Here is a 21,584-nt window from a genome sequence, read left to right on the forward strand (position 1 = left end):
TTTTTTACTGTGTACAGTACATTTAAGCCTAAATGTCATTTTCTTGGTCATTTTCGAAAATCCGAACAATTTGAAAATCCGAATTACCTGTGGTCCGAATTAGTTCGGATTTTCGACTTCCTACTGTAGTTCTTTCAAACCTGCTAAATCATTTATAATCACCCTGTAATTTTCCCCCCTCTATTCTAGATGAAGCCTACATGAAGCTCGCCCTAGAAACTATGGAAGAGTTGGATTGGTGCCTAGATCAGCTGGAAACTATTCAGACTCACCGATCCGTCTCTGATATGGCATCGCTTAAGGTAAGTCTGTTCAAACTCATTATTGTGTTTTGAAGTTTTATCCATCCATTGATTTTGATACATTATTAAGAATTATATGATCTTCAAAAATAAATCTTGAGGTCGCAACGGATAAGTTTATCCTTCACCGGAAACGCTGTCTATATTCTTAGTTCTTCACCGATTATATGGTACGGTGCTGGACGACAAAAAAAATGTTTATTTTTTAACATAAATTTTATTCACAATCAACAAAATTTTACCTTGAATCTTTTAAAAAAAATAGTTGACTGCTTAAACTAGATTATGATCGAATTAATTACAAAGTTTGTCCCACACTGACTGAAAGAAAGACGAATATAGCGTACGTGAAAACGTAGGCTACATGTATAAATCCTGTAGTTTTTGAAATCAACGTATTGCAAACGTACAGCTGTAAAAGTATATTTTGTACGTACTTTCTGTATAAGTGTTCCGAATAAACGTACATTGTGTACGAACGAAAGAACTGTATATAGACGGTGGGTATTTCACATACAGATGGACGTATGTAACATATAGGTGACGTATGTAAGATATGTAGACCTATACGTATACAATAGTCTATACGGAAAACTGTTAGATGTCAGATATCCTGCAACGGCATGGTGTAACATCTAAGCGGGAAAGAGGGAACTACGTATGTAGCATATGGATAACGTATATTCTGTACCGATTTTTGTAGTAAACATAAGTATCCCATATCTTTGTACAATATACCGCTGTCCGGATAAAGGATTTTTTCTCAGTGCAAAAGACAAACAAAGAAGTTGGAATCCATCCCGTATTTACTGCTATCAAGGTTTACCTTTTACCTACTTTGGACCCACGTTTAAGTTAGGGTATTTTAGGAGTGTGTCTGGTAATTATGCTCTGTAGGGAATTTCTTGCATACACATAGCACATTGCTGAAATATGCATTTTTGGAATGCATATGTATGATTTTTCTTTACAACAAATATGGACCACCACTCCACTGTTTTTCGTGTTCGAAATAACGCATGTTACAATCAGTGACGTATTTACGATTTTGTTTCGTTGGGACTTTGCTAGCTTTATTCCTGGAAATGTGAAACTTTCTGCAAGATATCTCATTTACTTTAAAATAGTAAATAAAATTTCGGGCGGGGGGCGTAAGCAGGGAAGCCCCCCTTAAATACGCCACTGGTTACAATGTAGCTTTTCTACACTTTTGTTCAGTACTAATTATGAAACTAAGCACTTTTAACCATAGGTTAATATGAACTATTTTAGTTGACTTGGTGTCAGGATTATCATCCCAAAAGGATCGGTGTTGTTTTGAAACACCCTGTATATCTATTCCTATTCATTTCGTCTTTTAACCAGTAATTACTTAATTAGTCGTGACTTTGAAGGATATGTATAGTCTGGCTTTATTTTCTTGATGAAAAACACTCGAAAAATAAGCAGTAGGCTATACGTAACTTGATATATTCTGACAACAAAAAATAATTAGTAGAACTACAGATAGATTTTTCTTGCAAAACGTAGATATCAGGAAGTTGTATATTAACAACTATTAAGTTAATTTCTTTTTCAAATAGTTTTTTTAAAAATGTATTCAATTAGATTCTACAAATTACATCTTTTCTCAATGCAGTGATTTGTATGAACCTGGAGATTTTAAAGTGCACTAATTAAGAATATAGAAGCCACCATATAACGACTATGGATACAGTGTATCGATTAATCTTTTGGAGTTATGATTTTATTATTTAAATAATGTGTTTATAGATTTAACTAGTAGAATTTAATGTGATTTTAATTTGAGTTGGTAGTATAGTGGTTATGATTTGCATATTGAGGTTTTAAATGTTTATAAATGACATTTAAATTGATATACATTTATTTCATTATAAATGACTGATTAACAAAACAATTTATTACAACAGTTGCAGACATATTAAATTTAAACCTTAATTAAGTAGATAAGCAATTAATTAAGTAAATAAGTAATTTAGTGCACTGAAATTAATGTCTGCTGTCACAAAAGACTAATAAAAAATCAACTTTATAAAATTACCAAGATTTGAAGGGTCTGGTCTTTGGTAGGCCCATCAGGAAACCTCCATGAGAATATTTGTAAATACATTTTTAATAAGACAAATTTAACTTAATAAAAAGGTAAATTTACATACATGTCTTCCTACTAAGCACTTGTTGATATCGACTTAAGCCAGTAGTCCTTCCCTGGAAATTTTGGGAACTATTTGTATGTATTTGTACTACACAAACAATTACACTGAGAAAAATCCGTTTTCCGGACAGCGGTATATTGTACAAATATACAGTATCCTCTTGCTTATTACAGAAATAAGTGCAAAACATATGTTATCCGTATGCTACATATGCACTGCCCTTAGATGTTACATCATGCCGTTGCAGGATGTCTGACATCTAACAGTTTTCCGTATATCACATGCATATACTTATGTTACATTCCTCAGCTATATGTTATATACGTCCATTTGTATATGAGATCCTGACCGCCTACATTGTTTCATACGGAAAGTACGTATAGATAGAACACTTATACGGAAAGTATTATAAAACATGCGTTTTCAGTTATACGTCTGCTGTACGTTAAGTCCAAAAACTACAGGAATTACGCATGTAACCTACCTTTTTAAGTACGCCACCTACAATTTTTTTTCTCAGTGTAGGACGTTACACATCCTTGTAGACTATTTTGGAGCTTTTTTAAATGCATTTGAAAGTTTCTATATTTTAACAATAAACCATGTTTATAGGTCTGAGTTCCTGTACATACTTATACAAAAGTTTTTGATACTTGAATAATACAATAAAACATTTTATTATTTCACAAATATGATAAACGTTGTTAACGTTAGTTAACACAACAGTATTAGTGTGAAGCATAATATCTAATTATGTGTTCACCGTCCTTAAAGGTTGTGTTTCTATTGGTGCACTTATAATTTTGTCATCTCGCGCGCCTCAATTAACAATCCGGTGCATAAGAATACTAAATATGTTCATACAGTGGCGTATTTAGGGGGGTGGCTTCCGGGCTTAAGCCCCCCCCCGAAATCTTACTTAGTATAGTAAAGTAAATAAAATATCTTGCAGAATTTTCACATTTCCAGGCAAAGCCCCCCCAAAGTTAGCAAAGCCCCTCCCGAAACAAAATCGTAAATACGCCACTGTGTTCATATGATGTTATAAAATCCATTTCGGAGCATGGTAGCTCACTGCTAGAGAGCGATCACTTCTATTAGGGAGATCCCCTGTCCGAACCCATGCCATGTAAGTTTCTGTTGGATAACACTGTGGCCGTGTGTTTGCTCTGAGCTCTCTCGCTTCCTTCCACATTTTCATTCCACCAATTCTGTCATAATTATTCCCTTTCGTTAATCTCCTTTATTCTGCAGAGTACAGTCAGCAGCAAAAGTTCTTTCCGTTTGGTAAAATGTATTTTGGGAATATCAGTTAGAGACTGATATACGGTAGCGAGCTGAATGGAAGCAAGTACATTGAAGGTTAGGTTGTCAAAGGCGGGTTGGGGCTATCTTACTGGCAACCTGTTATATATATATATATATATATATATATATATATATATATATATATATATATATATATATATATTGCAGGGTGGGAAATTGTGGCGAACGAAGGCTCGTGAATACGATAGAGGATTAGGACTCGTAAGGCGATAAGTGGAGAGCTTTGAAAAGTGCATACATGCATACATATATGGTGTTAATCAGGGGCGGAACCATGACGGACTTCTGGGAGGGCGGTGGGTTGTAATACTGCTAAATAGAGCTACTTTTAAGAGCTCCAAACTCTGGGATAGATTTTATTTATATACATAAAATAACAAAGTTTCTTCTTCTGGGGGGACGATCGCCCCGATCGCCACTCCCCTGGATCCGCCACTGGTGTTACTTTATATTATGTGTCATTATTCCTCCTTACGGTGGATTGATTACATGTTAATGATGCTTTTAACCCTTGGTGGACTAGTTTGCTGGTCAAACGGACGAATACTCATTTCGCGTCCCCTTCCCCGCCCCCTAAATATTTAATATGGAATAGGCTATAAAATGAATAATTTGCATATCTTGTGACTCTTTGTTGGTAATTACATTCCAAGGCTTGTGTAAGGTTACTAACCTGAAGTTATAGCTATATCGACGCGGCAGGTTTCTTTTGTAATCAAACGTGGAACTAAAACAGGACTTTTTGTCTGAAGAATTTTTATTTCAGTATGTCCTATACTTAAAATCACTAGTTGTTTCCTCCAAACCTTTGGCTCGTTTACAAATCGCCTTCACACTAGCGACATCTCTTTGCTTCAGGTAGAAGGTTGCGCGACTAGCGACATCTATTAGCCTGACTGTCAACTATTAAGACTGACAAATTCAGGTGTGTGTCGCTTCGACAAGACATTAAGAAATATAAATATTTTCGCCTAGATGTTTATGCAATCAGTCAGTTTTAAATGTTTTGAGGTTTGCATATTAGTCTTACAGACAGACTAAATCCTCTTGCTGGTATGGCATTCTCCCAATCACCGCTCTTTTAATGGAGCCGTTCACCCCTGACTCTTAACACTAATTTATTTTAGTTTATTATTATTATTATTATTATTATTATTATTATTATTATTAATGGTGGGGATATTCATAAGCAAATTCCTTTACTTCTTTCGAATCATTTGATGGACTCAGGGAAAACGTCTCCGATCCTTCAGTTGAAGTGAAGAATGATATAGCTTAAAAATAGCAAGTTAACGTCAGCAAAATGTATCAAAATGTGTTAGTGGCGCAAAATCTTTCTTTGTGTTAACTTCAAACAAATGCGGCTATCGAAAATGTGTAACCAGATTGCAATGACATAACTTCACGTAGGCGTCTTTATATTGAACATGTGGTGTCGTATTGCCTTTTCATAATATTTGTTTCCACACCTACATACATACATAGCGTTTTTCAGCTTTCAACACATTGTGTTCGATTCTTTTCCCAAGGACTGTTCTTTCTTCCTGTAGCTCGTAGTATGGGAAATGGCTCATAGATGACGCGCAAAGCAGTTACGAGAAGTTGCCATAAAGCACTGTGCTGCCATCTCGAGAGCCAGTTTGAAACTTCGTAATGCACCTTTATTGATGTATCCGGATGCTAGTTTATTTCGTCGTTGCGTAGGTTTATCGCGAGAAATCTTTCGGATTTAAATAAACATGTCTCTTTATGATTAAACTAATATATCGTTTTAAAATCATGAGATTTTAAAGAAGAATTGTAGATTTTTACTTACGGAGCTGCTGTTCCTATCTTAATATAATTATCTTAGATTCATTGTTCGTTCATTATCTTTAGAATGAACCAGGCTTTCGAATGACATTATAGATATGTATCACAATTATAGAGATGTTAAGATTTCCGGAAATTTTGAACCACCAATTTTTTTCGGAAATTCAGAAAATTTTGGATCTTTTGGGGAGGTATAGATTACCTTTTATGAACTTTAAAATTGAATATTTCATGTTTCAAATGTGACAATGATGATAGATGTTCCCTCCCTGCTGGTCGAGTGACTAGTGCATGCAACTTTGGTGTACGGATTCCCTGGTTTGAATCCTGGTGGGACAACCAAATATGAAAGCTGCAGTGCTCCTACCCAGGGGCGACCGAAGAAAATTTTCTACGGGGGCATCTACATGGTTGCTATAGATACTACGTCTGGTATTTAATATGCGTGGTTTCCTATATTACGTATACATTTTCGTGAGCCAGGGGGAGCCCACCCCCTTGCTTCCCCCCTTCGAGCGACCATACTTATAGCTAATTAAAATGAAATCGAATGAAGAAAGAGAGATTTTAATTCTACTTCCAGATATATTGAAAAGAGTAAATCAATCCATGGACTCCCCCATCACGAGATCTCTTAAGCCAGCGTTTCCCAACCTTTTTCAACTTGCGGCACACTACAGGTGTAACTTGAATTCTCGCGGCACACCCATATATATATATATATATATATATATATATATATATATATATATATATATATATATATAATTACTGTGGTATTTTAATGTGATTACTAATTTCCTTCTTACAGAGAAGAAAGCTCGATCACTGATTTTCCCCCATGCTAAATCATTATACTTATTTTCATTCTAATTTTAAAATAGAAAACAATAGCAATGAAATATAGAACTCGGGTTTTTAAAAATCCACTTTCTCTTTCGAAAGCTGTATCTAACCTCTAACTAAAAGAGAAGATCACTAAATAACGAACAAATAAACAAATCTCCTATACTTTTAAAACACGTTGAATTTATTGAATGATATGTTAAAATTTGAAGTTACGAAATAGTCTGCAACAATAAAGAAGTAATAATGGTCATGACAATGATAAATACATTTTTCAACATTAAAAATGTACAGAAAAGTAACACAGTATGAAATTTAAAATTGTAGATTTATAGTAGAGGTTTATAGTAATGTGAAATATAAATATACATTTTCCCCTGTCTTGCAATTTGGTTCGTATAGAATTAATAATTTGTTTCGATTTTTTCACGGCACACCAGCGGCCCATTCGCGGCACACCAGTGTGCCGCGGCACACCGGTTGGGAAACGCTGTATTAAGCTATCAGGTGCCGAACTTTGAAATTTTATGGAAATAATCTCCGTGTTTTCTAGGCTGAAGATAAAACGGGAGTTTGTAGAAGATTCGACTCCTAAAAGGGAAAGAGCTTAATTTTTTTTTTTTTTTCGCTCTCCGGACCTCCGAAACTGTTATAAGTACAATTTTATGTGTTGTAGAAATAATGTTCTTGTAACCTAAACCAAACTACTTGGTGTGACAGTCTTTTTTGTGAGCCTGAGCTGCTCCAACGCCATCTGTTAGCGACCAGCTAAACTACGTCCAACCTAGCAAATAACACGCTGCGCCGCTGTATCTCAAACAGGCATATCAGGCGTTTTCTAGACATAGTGACCGTCTTTTGTTCACATGACTCCCCAGTTAGCCTCACAACGCCGGGTGGAGGCCGAAAATTGAGAAGCACCGTCTGGAAATCGAATTTGGAACCATGTGGACTAAGCTACGGCGCCATCTTAATCTTGTATCCAAACTCGCAGATAAAATGGGATGCAACCCCTTATACTATCTATTCTAAAGTAAAAGTTTTCTGTAGTAACTTCTGAAATGCCTCCTTCCTCTCCTTGCAGCTCTAAATATACATATTTTTTTTTAATGGAAATAAAGTTAGAATATTTACTGACAGGAACAATGTTGCCCAAACAACGAGAATTTTTTTCTCGTACATTTTCAAATTTGAGACGAGACGAGACAAGAAGCATGACAATTACCGTCTCGTTTTCAAGCGAGAATTAAGATGAGACGAGACATTTCTTTAAGTCTTTATGGATAGCACAGAGGCGTCCACCTAAATCTTAAGATCTCAAACACTGTTTTGGTGTTACATAATTCATCGTATAAAAACAACAATTTGATAAAATGATTGTACCGAACACAATGAAGAACATTCATCAAGGTTTAAAGATACGCAAGTCAATCGCACAATAAAAAGAAATTCGAGACGAGAAAAAAATTTCGGAGAAGCGGGAAGAGACGAGGAAATAAGAATCATCGAAAATCGAAACGAAATGATACTTTTATAAAATTTGAGAGACACGATAAAGAAGCCTTATTTTATTGTCTCGTCTCTTGGACAGTATTAGTGATAAACGTAACTTCTTGTTTCTATAGAAGGTGTGGGAGCAAGGTGGCTCAGTGGTAGAGCGATTACCCCTGGCGCGTGTGGTCCCTGGTTTGGTTCCCGGCTAAGTAAGTTTGTGGTGGACAACGTGGTGTCCGCGGATTTTCTCGGAGTACTCCCCTTTCTTCCCACTTCCTCATTCCACCAATTATTTCATCGTCATTCATTTGCCTTAAGAGTCTTCATCCCGGCGAAATTAAACTACCGGTAATTTTACAGTAATTAGGTAATATCTTCAAATAGATAAAAGATAATTGAAATATGGAACCAGAGCGCCCTAGACAATATTATTTTACATGAGAAACCGTTATCACGACTCACTTATCTGCTTTCGATTTCGAGCCATTTTGAAAATTGCCATTTATTTTCGCGTTTCTAAGCACCTGAAAACGGAAAGCCACTAGGTGACTTGTGATAACGGTACCTCGAGCAAAATAATATTGTTTAGGGCGCTCTTGTTCCATATTTCAATTATCTTCTATCTATTTGAAGATATCACATAATTAGTGTAAAATTAGAGGTATTTTAATTTCGCCGGGATGAAGACTGTTAACGCTATAAAAATTCCTTTATTGTCTCGAACGGTCCCGGCTTCGATTCCCGGTGGGGACACTCGCTCGGAAAGTGTAAAAATAAACTTTTAGAGGCCAGTCATCCTGAGCGAGGTTTTTCTCATTCACACCAGGTGAATGCCGGGATAGTAACTAACATACAAGTTCCATATACCGCTTCCTTCCCTTTCCTCGGATAATGTTATCATCAAATAACGTCATCCCTACGTGACGGGGTAATATAGCCATAGATGCCGAAAGCCCTGAAATCTAAATCCTAATCCCTAATCCTAGTGACGGGCTAATATAGCCATAGATGCCGGAAGCCCTGAAATCTAAATCGTAATCCCTAATCCTAGTGACGGGCTAATATAGTCATAGATGCCGAAAGCCCTGAAATCTAAATCCTAATCCCTAATCCTAGTGACGGGCTAATATAGTCATAGATGCCGAAAGCCCTGAAATCTAAATCCTAATTCCTAATCCTAGTGACGGGCTAATATAGCCATAGATGCCGAAAGTCCTGAAATCTAAATCCTAATCCCTAATCCTACTGACGGGCTAATATAGCCATAGATGCCGAAAGCCCTGAAATCTAAATCCTAATCCCTAATCCTAGTGACGGGGTAATATAGCCATAGATGCCGAAAGCCCTGAAATCTAAATCCTAATCCCTAATCCTAGTGACGGGCTAATATAGCCATAGATGCCGGAAGCCCTGAAATCTAAATCGTAATCCCTAATCCTAGTGACGGGCTAATATAGTCATAGATGCCGAAAGCCCTGAAATCTAAATCCTAATCCCTAATCCTAGTGACGGGGTAATATAGCCATAGATGCCGGAAGCCCTGAAATCTAAATCCTAATCCCTAATCCTACTGACGGGCTAATATAGCCATAGATGCCGAAAGCCCTGAAATCTAAATCCTAATCCCTAATCCTAGTGACGGGGTAATATAGCCATAGATGCCGAAAGCCCTGAAATCTAAATCCTAATCCCTAATCCTAGTGACGGGCTAATATAGCCATAGATGCCGGAAGCCCTGAAATCTAAATCGTAATCCCTAATCCTAGTGACGGGGTAATATAGTCATAGATGCCGAAAGCCCTGAAATCTAAATCCTAATCCCTAATCCTAGTGACGGGGTAATATAGCCATAGATGCCGAAAGTCCTGAAATCTAAATCCTAATCCCTAATCCTACTGACGGGCTAATATAGCCATAGATGCCGAAAGCCCTGAAATCTAAATCCTAATCCCTAATCCTAGTGACGGGGTAATATAGCCATAGATGCCGAAAGCCCTGAAATCTAAATCCTAATCCCTAATCCTAGTGACGGGCTAATATAGCCATAGATGCCGGAAGCCCTGAAATCTAAATCGTAATCCCTAATCCTAGTGACGGGGTAATATAGTCATAGATGCCGAAAGCCCTGAAATCTAAATCCTAATCCCTAATCCTAGTGACGGGCTAATATAGCCATAGATGCCGGAAGCCCTGAAATCTAAATCGTAATCCCTAATCCTAGTGACGGGGTAATATAGTCATAGATGCCGAAAGCCCTGAAATCTAAATCCTAATCCCTAATCCTACTGACGGGCTAATATAGCCATAGATGCCGGAAGCCCTGAAATCTAAATCGTAATCCCTAATCCTAGTGACGGGCTAATATAGCCATAGATGCCGGAAGCCCTGAAATCTAAATCCTAATCCCTAATCCTACTGACGGGGTAATATAGCCATAGATGCCGAAAGCCCTGAAATCTAAATCCTAATCCCTAATCCTAGTGACGGGGTAATATAGCCATAGATGCCGAAAGCCCTGAAATCTAAATCCTAATCCCTAATCCTAGTGACGGGCTAATATAGCCATAGATGCCGGAAGCCCTGAAATCTAAATCGTAATCCCTAATCCTAGTGACGGGCTAATATAGTCATAGATGCCGAAAGCCCTGAAATCTAAATCGTAATCCCTAATCCTAGTGACGGGCTAATATAGTCATAGATGCCGAAAGCCCTGAAATCTAAATCCTAATTCCTAATCCTAGTGACGGGCTAATATAGCCATAGATGCCGAAAGTCCTGAAATCTAAATCCTAATCCCTAATCCTACTGACGGGCTAATATAGCCATAGATGCCGAAAGCCCTGAAATCTAAATCCTAATCTCTAATCCTAGTGACGGGCTAATATAGCCATAGATGCCGAAAGCCTTGAAATCTAAATCCTAATCCCTAATCCTAGTGACGAGCTAATAGTGTTGCCACGAGACGAGACGAGACGAGACTTCAGGCTGTCTCCTCTCGTCTCGTGCAAAGCATGTCTCGTCTCGTGTCTCGTCTCGAAAAAATGTGCTCGTCCCGTCTCGTGTCTCGTCTCGAGAGGTTCTGTCCCGTCTCGTCTCGTCTCGTTTGTCTCGTCTTGTCTCGTAAAAATATAGCAGCATACCATGGGAACGAAAGTAAAATGTAGCAGGCTGCACCATGCTAATCAAGACACAACTAACTTGTAAGTTACAAGTATTACCCAGAACACACAAGACAAGAAATGTCACGGTAGCTAACCGTGAAGCCTTCACCTCTGGTGTATGTGGTAGTCGGTTCGATCTCGGTTAGTGCCATGTGAGCTTTGTTGTGGACAAACATTGAATGTGTGTGGGGACCGCGGTGGCTCAGTGATAGAGCGTTCACCTGTGGTGCTTGGGGTCTCGGGTTCGATCCCAGCCCCGCTAAGTGAACTTTGTGGTGGACAAACACCGTGTGCGTGGGTTTTCTTGGGGTTCTCCCGTTTCCTCAAACTTTCTTCATTCCACCATTTCATTCATTACTCATCATCACTGTCTCCTTTAGCCTAACCGGCATAACCGTGGGACGTAAAACTCAAAGATTTCATTTCATTTCATTTCATTCTTCGAATGTGTGTGTTTTCTCGAAGTTGTCTAGTATCCTACCACTAATTTTCCCATTATCATCCATTCGGCCAAAGTTACCTAAAGGTCTTAAAAATAAATTCAAATAAGCTCACAAGGCAAGGATAAATAGTTTACAAGATAATATATCTCTGCTGTTAATTGTCTGAGGCTTCTCGACCCTGGCTTCTTTTTATTACATTCTAAAACATTGAAATTTGTTTCACCATAGGTACGTCGAAGATGAAGACACTAATGTTAAATAATGTTTACACGACAAGCAAAGTTCGATGTAAAGGTGTCATCATCCCCGACACTATCGTATACTATCAGCCTACTTGCTTTATAGTGTATGTATATATATATATATATATATATATATATATATATAGAGAGAGAGAGAGAGAGAGAGAGAGAGAGAGAGAGAGAGAGAGAGAGAGAGAGAGATGGATAGATATATAGATAAATAGAGAGATAGATATGTGTGTACACTTTGATTTCATATATTCCAGCCTTTAGGTTTCAGTGTTAACCCATAACAATCCAAAAACTACTTTCCATTTTAACATATTTAGATTTGTTGCAATTATTTTTTTTTTTTAAAAAAAGCTCGGAACCAAATAATTTTATTGAGTAATGGAATGTATTTGATTGAAATTTTATATGTTACTGCACACTAAGCTCTACTTAAAGTACCATAGTAATGGGAGCTGAACGACACATCGGACGAAAGAATGCTTGGGGCCAGTCTTCACCTCTATGGTTCAAATCTGTTCCCATAACCGCGGGGTGTGTGCTACTATGTGGTGCTTGCCCCGTTTGTGTAACAAACTCATGACAGTACACCTAGATTAGCTAATGTCTAAACAAAAAAAAAAAAGTTGATTTTTGGGTGGCAATTTTGGATTAAAGTTCCTTATATTGTCGGGATCTATTCTCAATCATACAACGTACATCTTCATACCAAGCCTAGCGGTCTGCGGTGATAGACCATCGGCTTGAAGGCCCCGGGTTGAGTCCTGGAAGGGTCATGTGTATGGATTTTAACAACATTTGTTTTTTCGTACTGTGTCACGGGGGGGGGGGAATCGTACGGGATAAAAGGATTTCAGTCTGAAAAAAATGGAGAGAATATCCTCCCCAGGATACTTTCATGGAAGTAAGGAATTAGTAAAAATATAGGATATACATTTTATAGCAGGTTTAAAAATATGGTTTGGGTAACCTATTTCATTTCTGTTAATTTTGTTCTTCAATGTTCGAATTTTGATCATTCTCATGATATTTTCTGCTTTCAACGGAGTTCCATGAATATTATACCAAATGTTCTTTACACTTATCAAGTTCGAGAGGTTTCATGCGCCTGTAAGAAACAATTTCTGAAGATAATTCAGGTCCTAATGAATATTATTCACTAGGAAAGGGAAGTATTCCCCTCCTCTGAACATGGAAGCAGAGGTCAATTTCGCACTCTGGTCAGATCAAACATTTCCGCGTAACAAAACGAAGGTCCCCCTGTAAAACTTCTTTACCTAAAGTGTTATTATTAGTATCATAAATTTGCTGAAAGCAAACAATTTGAAGGGTTCGTCGATAATATCTTTGCTTCCTTTGTCGTCCGCCCGCCTTCCAAACGAAGAGGTGAATTTTACAACATGACTGCTGTATAATAAACGAGCGATTGGTAAAATGGTAAAAGTGTGTTTTTATGTGTGTGTGTGTGTGAGAGAGAGAGAGAGAGAGGAAGAGAGAGAGAGAGAAGACAAAATTTTAGTTGCAAGATGACATACTTCAATTGCCGTTTTCGGTTCATGTAGCAAACGAATACCGCCACCAGAGAATAAAGACAAGTGTAGACCTTACCCAGTTTTCAAATTGAATAGATGGTAGTGGTAGTTCGATTTCTTGACCTTGTAAAAATCTTCCCTGTCTTTGATTTTGTTTGTCATCATTCCAGCCAGAAATAAAAAAAAATGAGAATTCCTCAGTTTACAGCAAGGGGAATTGGGGACAAGACATTAAGGATGATATTTCTGGAAGCTCATGTATCACGATTGTTTCATTCAATAGACAGAGGACACTTTTCTATGAAGGCTTTTCAACATGTTTTCTCACAAAGGGGATTTTCCTCTTGCAATCTATATGACCACTGGCAATTTCAATCTTGGCCATTCCCGCCAGCGTTTTCATTTTCGAGACACGAGACAAGACGAGACATTTCACGAAACGTCCCGTCTCGTCTCGTGTCTCGTCTCGTTTTCGAGACGGGACAAGTAGTCTGTCTCGTCTCGTGTCTCGTCTAAGAGGGTTCTGTCCCGTCTCGTGTCTCGTCTCTTTTACGAGACGAGACGAGACGAGACACGAGAAATGTCTCGTCTCGTGGCAACACTACGAGCTAATATAGCTATAGATGCCGAAAGCCCTGAAATCTAAATCCTAATCCTAGTGACGGGCTAATATAGCCATAGATGCCGAAAGCCCTGAAATCTAAATCCTAATCTCTAATCCTAGTGACGGGCTAATATAGTCATAGATGCCGAAAGCCCTGAAATCTAAATCCTAATCCCTAATCCTAGTGACGGGCTAATATAGCCATAGATGCCGAAAGCCCTGAAATCTAAATCCTAATACCTAATCCTAGTGACGGGCTAATATAGCCATAGATGCCGAAAGCCCTGAAATCTAAATCCTAATCTCTAATCCTAGTGACGGGCTAATATAGCCATAGATGCCGAAAGCCCTGAAATCTAAATCCTAATCTCTAATCCTAGTGACGGGCTAATATAGCCATAGATGCCGAAAGCCCTGAAATCTAAATCCTAATCTCTAATCCTAGTGACGGGCTAATATAGTCATAGATGCCGAAAGCCCTGAAATCTAAATCCTAATCCCTAATCCTAGTGACGGGCTAATATAGCCATAGATGCCGAAAGCCCTGAAATCTAAATCCTAATCTCTAATCCTAGTGACGGGCTAATATAGTCATAGATGCCGAAAGCCCTGAAATCTAAATCCTAATCCCAGTGACGGGCTAATATAGCCATAGATGCCGAAAGCCCTGAAATCTAAATCCTAATACCTAATCCTAGTGACGGGCTAATATAGCCATAGATGCCGAAAGCCCTGAAATCTAAATCCTAATCTCTAATCCTAGTGACGGGCTAATATAGCCATAGATGCCGAAAGCCCTGAAATCTAAATCCTAATCTCTAATCCTAGTGACGGGCTAATATAGCCATAGATGCCGAAAGCCCTGAAATCTAAATCCTAATACCTAATCCTAGTGACGGGCTAATATAGCCATAGATGCCGAAAGCCCTGAAATCTAAATCCTAATCTATAATATATTATCTTGGAAAGTTTACATTTGAGAATTTACCCTCAAGTATGACGTTTATTTTTCAACTTAAGGTTAGTGTAAAGGGACAAGTTTTGAAAATAGATGTCACTACAGTCTTCATATCTCCCCCATGTATTTTTTACCTTTCAAGAAATTTTACAATTCCTCTTACAAAATTCAACCTAGAGACTTCAAACTTTTGAAGAAGGAACTTCATAACCTATTAAAGGGAACAACCTGTGCCGATTTTTTATTTAGAATTTTCTTCATTGTTGAAACAGTTCCATTTTTAAAGGTTTGGACATTCATTTCAACAATCAAGACATTTCAACAATGAAGAAAATTTTAAATTAAAAAAAAATCGGCACGGTATTGCCTTCGATAGATTATGAAGTTCCCTTTCTTAAAAAATTGAAGTCTAGGTTGAAATTTGTAAGAAAAATCGTGAAGTTTCGTGAAAGGTAAGAAATACATGGGGGAGATACGAAGACTGTAGTGCCATCTACCGGCAAAACTTGACCCTTTAAACCAACCTTAAGATGCCATTCATTAATTGGTATAATATGTGTTATCTTTGTTAATCAATTAATTAAAGTTTAAGACTAAATGATGTTGTGAGCTATCCTATATCTCCTTTAACCATTCTGTATATTGTCGTCTTCCTAGTATCATATAGATATTGGAAAGATCGATGAAATGAAATCTTTTAGTTTAACGTCCCACGATTATGCCGTTTCGCCTTAAGGGAAACAGATATGATTAAGGCAAATGAATGATGATGGTGGAATGAAAATGTGGGAGGAAACGGGAGTATCCGGAGGAAACCCACGCACACGATAGAAAAATTGATGATGTTATACGCCTCAGTATCAGTTTTTACCTAAATAGGACTCATGGTTATGGTACAAAATCATTTTTTTAAATTAAAAAAATAGTTTCTCGATTTTGTCAAAAACTGCGCATGAGAATTTATGCTCACCCACATCATTTTGTGGGACTCGATAAGATATATCGATTAGTACGTGATATTTTTCTTTTTTGTTAAACGTAATTATCTGTATATGTTTTTGTATATGATCTGTATATGATCTTCTGTTGAACGTAATTATCGTAATTAACGTATAAATAAAAGAAAGTCACTATGTTTGTGACTTGAACCACTCGACCTATCTCGATCAAATTTTCATTACAGATGAAGTTCAAGCCTGGAATGGTTTTCATATTTTCACTTTGATGCTGCAACGTAAGGGAGGGGGAATATTCAAAAAATGATAGAAAATGACCGATATTAGTGTCGAATCCATAGTTTTCAGGGTTTTTGACTTCAAACGAACAGCGACACTTCCGATGCCATTTAAATCTAAGTTCAATCCTGCAACCTGGGAGGAGAAGATGATATATGAAAATGTTCGAAACTGAGCAATATTAGTGTTGAATCCATAGTTTTCGGAGTCGCTGAGATGAATAGTGACACTTCAAATGCCATTTAAATCCAAATTCAGTCCCGCAATTTTGGGGATGTGGAGATATATATATAAAAATTATCGAACATGGCCGATATTAGTGTCGAATCCATAGTTTCGGGGTCGCTGAGACGGACAGTGACACTTTCAATGTCGTTTATAAATCCAAATTCACCCCTTTATGTCTGCAATGAAACGTATTCTCCCCGTGTGAAGAATGAGTATTCTGTTAGTATTGTATAAATTTACTTATTTATCCTTCCCCTTACAGGACTCATCAGTGGCACGCGTGTCTAGGGTTGTCCTTCCCTGAATTGGACCACTGAAATGATTTGTGCATATTATTATGTTTTTCCTTACAGGTATAATAAATTAGTTTTAAACTCCTAAAATATAGTAGCGTACGACAGTGAACAATGAATGGCCTGAGGAGAACACCAGATTACCCTAAAGGAATGAATAGATACGCGCAGTACGATAGAAAAAGAGGTTGCGTAGTCTCTCGGAGGCCTGGGACTGCCATAGCATCAGTACACCCGGTTGGCTACATCGATCGCTCAAACTCTTCAATGAGGTGCGGGCAAGCGGTTCGTTTCCCGGGCAATGATGCTGGACAGTCAGTTTATAGAGAGCTGCTCTCTCTCTATCTCTCTCTCTCTCTCCCTCCCTCTAATGAAGCAATTAAGGTCTGGTTATAGGTGATTGCCATATCCCATAGCAAATTGCTATGTGCAAGTGATTCCAGGTTAAAATATTAGGGGGCACTTAGTGTTTGTTTCTCAAGCAGCGTAGGTTGTAATTATCTATCTGTAAATATATCTTTTCCGAGAAACATGTTTGTCTTTAAACTGAAACGTTGCGATATTTTAATTTTCTTAAAATAAAACAATTGTGTTTATTTATAAGTAGTATGAAGCGTAAACAGTATGCGTGTCACAGTTAGAGAAAGTGAGACCAATGATCTGATAGTTTTGGTACCTATGCGGTATATAAAATAATTTCTGACAGCAAAATAGAAAAAAAATATGTTAGTTATTATTGGCAGTAAACAACTTTCTAGCGCCAAAAAGTTCGTTTGTTTATTTTCTCGTAAATTACACATGAGAATTTTTCATTCAAACGTTATTATCTTGTTCGGTTCGATGTGACTTATCGGCTTGTGTTGTCTTACCTTTGGACGGGAATTTAGTTTAATCAAAAATTTAAAAATTAGTAAGTTCATGACAACTTTACGTTCTACATATCTCTCATTAACTATACTTACTATGTACTTTCATTTTTTCTAATATCGTAATGAAGAGCTTAATAAAGACCTATTCTAGGATCAGATTCACGTTAATATGCTGTATATTTCTCATACAGCATCAATTGTTTCTCTCTTTTTCTCTGTCTCTGTTCTATATCTTTCTTTCCTCTCTCATATATCTATTCTTCTATTCTCTCTCTCCTCTCTCTCTCTCATATATCCCTTTTCTCTCTCCTCTCACCTTTCTCTCTTCTTTCCATGTTTCCTTTCTCTTTCCTCCCTCTCTTCTCTTTTTCTTTTTCTATCTCCTCTCGCTATCTTTTTCTATCTGGTCTCTTTCTTCTCTATCTCCTCTCCTCTTTTTATCTCCACTTTCTTCTCTTCTCATTCTCACTCTCTCATCTCCTCCCTTTTTCTTTTCCTCAACTCTCTTCTCTCTCTCTCTCTCGTCTCCTCTGTTTTCTCTCTTTCATCTTTCTATTTTCTCGCTCATCTCATCTCTTTTCTCTCCTTTTCTCTTTAATCTCCTCCCTTTTTCTCTCATCTCTTTTTCTTTCTCGTCTCCTCTATTTTCTCTCTTTCATCTCTTCAATTTATTTTTTCTCTTCTCTATTTTTCTCTCTCTCATCTCCTCTATCTTCTTTCTCCTCATCTCTCTATTTTCCCTCTCATCTCATCTCTTTTTCTCTCATGTCCTCTCTTTTCTCTTTTTTATCTCTTTTCTTTTCTCTCTTATATCCTGTCTTTTTCTTCTAATATATATTTTCTCTCTCTCTTATCTCCTCTCTCTCATACCTCTTTCCTCTCTCTCTCTCTCTCTCTCTCTCTCTCTCTCTCTCCATTTTCTTGAAATCTTACCTGAACTTTTAAACACACAGTTTTTTCAATTCATTAAGAGGTATGAATAAGCCTGTATATTTTATCTCTGGACTTTTATTTGCCGCCCAGGAGCATGGTGGATCAGTGATACTGCCCTCATCTTTGGTTCATAAAGTCCTTGGATCGATTCCAGCTCTAGCCAAGTGGACTTCATGGTAAACAAAAAATATATGTGTGTGTGTTTTCTTGGGATTCTCGCGTTGTCCCTCTGACTTTCCCCATTCGGTTTTGTAAAATAGTTTAAGAACCTATCCACAAGTGAAGTGGAGGAGGGAGGGATATGGCGGAAAGTGCTTTAGTGACATTTTAAGGGAAGTGCTCTTCATTATGTTTCTGCAACCTCTTTTTATCAATTTATAGTTTTTTTATTACCATAATAATGTAACATACAACTGTTTGAAATCTAAAACTTCGGTAAGCTAAATTTGTCAACGAGTCTCGAAAAAAGAATCAACTTCTCGTTTCGTAATAGAGAAGAGAATTATCATATTTCTCGTTTCAACTTGAATTTTGAAAATGTATTTCTCTTCTCGCTCTCGATAAGTATCGAGACGAGACTACAATAAATATAGGGTGGCCCTAAAGTAGGTATACAGTACCGTACTGATCAGCTCATTGCATTTTATATCATTTCTTATTGTTATCCATCAGATAGACTTAGTTCCTTTATTATTTGTTCTTAATGTGTTTTTACTTATATCTTAAGCTCGGAAGAGCCGAAGCAAATAAACCCATAAACTAGAATGTTATACTTGATCAATGCAGCGGGGGTATACCTACTTTTGGGCCACCCTGTATATTGTCTCGTGGGCAACGTTCATCATTAGTGGAGTGCTTACGTGTGGTACAAGGGGCCTCTTGAATCGATCGTGGATGATGTTATCTTGTATTGCACAATATTTGTGTCCATGCGTTTGCCCATTTTCGTTCCATTAATTTTTTGATAATCATTCACTACCTTTAGCCGTCCATCTCCTTTAGCTTAAGGGGAGGCACGGTGGCTTAGTCGTAGATCGCTTACCTCTGGTGCATACGATCCCAGATTCGATCCCCGGCCAAGTTAGTTTGTGGTGGAAACATCATTTCCGTAGGTTTTCTTGGGGTACTCCCGTTTCCTCATTCCACCAATTCTTACACTAACATTCATTTGCCTTAAGGTTGGTTTAAAGGGACAAGCTCTGCCAATAGATGTCACTACAGTCTTCGTATATATCTCATGTATTTTTTTTTTCACAATTTCTCTTACAAATTTCAACCTACAGACTTCAAATTTTTAGAGAAGGAACTTCATAACCTATAGAAGGCAACAATCCGTGCTGAATTGTTACTTAGAATTTTCTTCAATCTTGAAATGGCTTGATTGTTAAAATGGATATTCAAACCATTTACCAATATCACTGTTTCAAAATGAAGAAAATTCTAAATAAAAAATCGGCACGGATTGATGCCTTTGATAGGTTATGAAGTTCCTTCTCTAAAAATTTAAAGTCTCTAAGTTGTAATTTGTAAGAGAACTCGTGAATGTACGTGAAAGGTAAAAAAGTACAAGATATATATACGAAGACTGTAGTGACATCTATTGGTCAAACTTGTCCCTTTACACCAACTTTAAGCATCGTCTCCCTTAGCGTAGAGGACATAAACGTGGGACGTTAAACTGAAAGATTTCAAGTCAGTAACTGATAGCTAACTTTGTTTGTTTGATAATCAACATCGATTAAAGAATCTAAGTGATTTGTATCTTTCTTAATTAATGCTAATTAGTAAACAGTTATCAGTATAACTAACTAACTCTATGACCTATGGAACTCGGAGGTTCAGTGCTGCGTTCACAAAAGCGCTCCACTGACTTCTATCCTTAGCTAACTGCATCCAGTTTCTACTTTGTATTCCAATCTCTGCGAGATCCATCTTAATATTGCCCTCCCATCTGCACCTAGGTCTTCCTAATGGTCGTTTTTCGATCGGTCTCCCAGTTAAAACTTTGAAAACGTTCCTACATTCTTCCATTCTGTCTACATGACCTGCCCATCTGAGTCTCCTAGACAGTTATCACTATATAACATTTTAAGTTCCAATTACAAAATGGACAATTCTATCAATACTACTTCCAAAACTCAAGCACATACATTTATAAAACGAAGACAAGACGAGACCTCTACAAAATTTACGAATACTTTATTTCTTATCTCGTGAACAACTTTATTACTGTGACTTACTATTACAGTGGACTCCAAACTTCAACCGAGGCTTGAATTCGGTCCAATTTACGGGTTTGCATATCATCATGTAATGTCGATCCTTACAGTGTAGGTATTCCTCACCACACTTTTGTCGCCTGCAAAAAAAGCTGGGAGATGAGTCACAGGACCATTCCATCGGTCCCTACTGTCTTGAACATGTAAAACAGTCATATTTTGACCCTTATACGTCAGAGCATATGATTGTCCACGATAGAAATAAAAACAATAACTCACGCTTACAAAAAAAAAAAAAAAAATTCAGTTTGATAGGCCTATATATAAAAACACATTTTACGTAAAACTGAGAGAAGACTATTTTCAGTAGAAGTGAAAAAAAAAGTAAAAATACAGAGAATTTCTCTTTTTGTTCATCTTCTTCATACAAGACAAAAGGCAGAACAAGAAATTTCTCCACGTGTTGTTGACGTCAGTCGTTGAAACTAAAATCAATAGATGAACACGTGTTTCGTATCACGTGTGCAATACTAATCATCCTTGCACTTAAAAACTAGTGGGTTTTGTTCCATATTGTGAAGCTACTAGTTGTAAGGTATGGGAGATACAAGATTGAAACCGGAAGTGGTTAAATATATAACTTTCCGGTTTCAATAGGGAATCATGGACAGAAATGGAACCTATTCTTAGAACTCTGGATCTATACAAAACATGTCTCGTTATATATTTCCGTTCTTTTCTCTTATATTTCTAATACAGACTCATATTTCTCATTTCCGGTGCTTGGGGTCCCTCGTTCGATTCCAGCTCGCGCCGCGTGAACTTTGTGGTGGACAAACACCGTGCTCGTGGGTTTTCTCGAGGTTCTTCCATTTCCTCCCCACTTTCTTCATTCTAC

At 37.4% G+C, this 21,584-nt stretch overlaps 1 protein-coding gene across 7 annotated transcripts in view; it reads left to right on the plus strand.

The window, feature by feature from the left end:
* Positions 1-21,584, plus strand: part of dnc (phosphodiesterase dunce) — an 872,058-nt gene that overhangs the window by 612,015 nt on the left and 238,459 nt on the right. For all 7 annotated transcript variants that reach the window (XM_081742182.1, XM_081742183.1, XM_081742184.1 and 4 more), the window contains one exon: positions 190-302. In XM_081742182.1, coding sequence (XP_081598308.1) covers positions 190-302 — 113 coding nt within the window. The remainder of the gene's footprint in view (positions 1-189; positions 303-21,584) is intronic.

The sequence above is a fragment of the Thermobia domestica genome, chromosome 16, assembly GCF_964235325.1.
Source record: "Thermobia domestica chromosome 16, izTheDome1.hap1.1, whole genome shotgun sequence".
NCBI classification, from domain to species: domain Eukaryota; kingdom Metazoa; phylum Arthropoda; class Insecta; order Zygentoma; family Lepismatidae; genus Thermobia; species Thermobia domestica.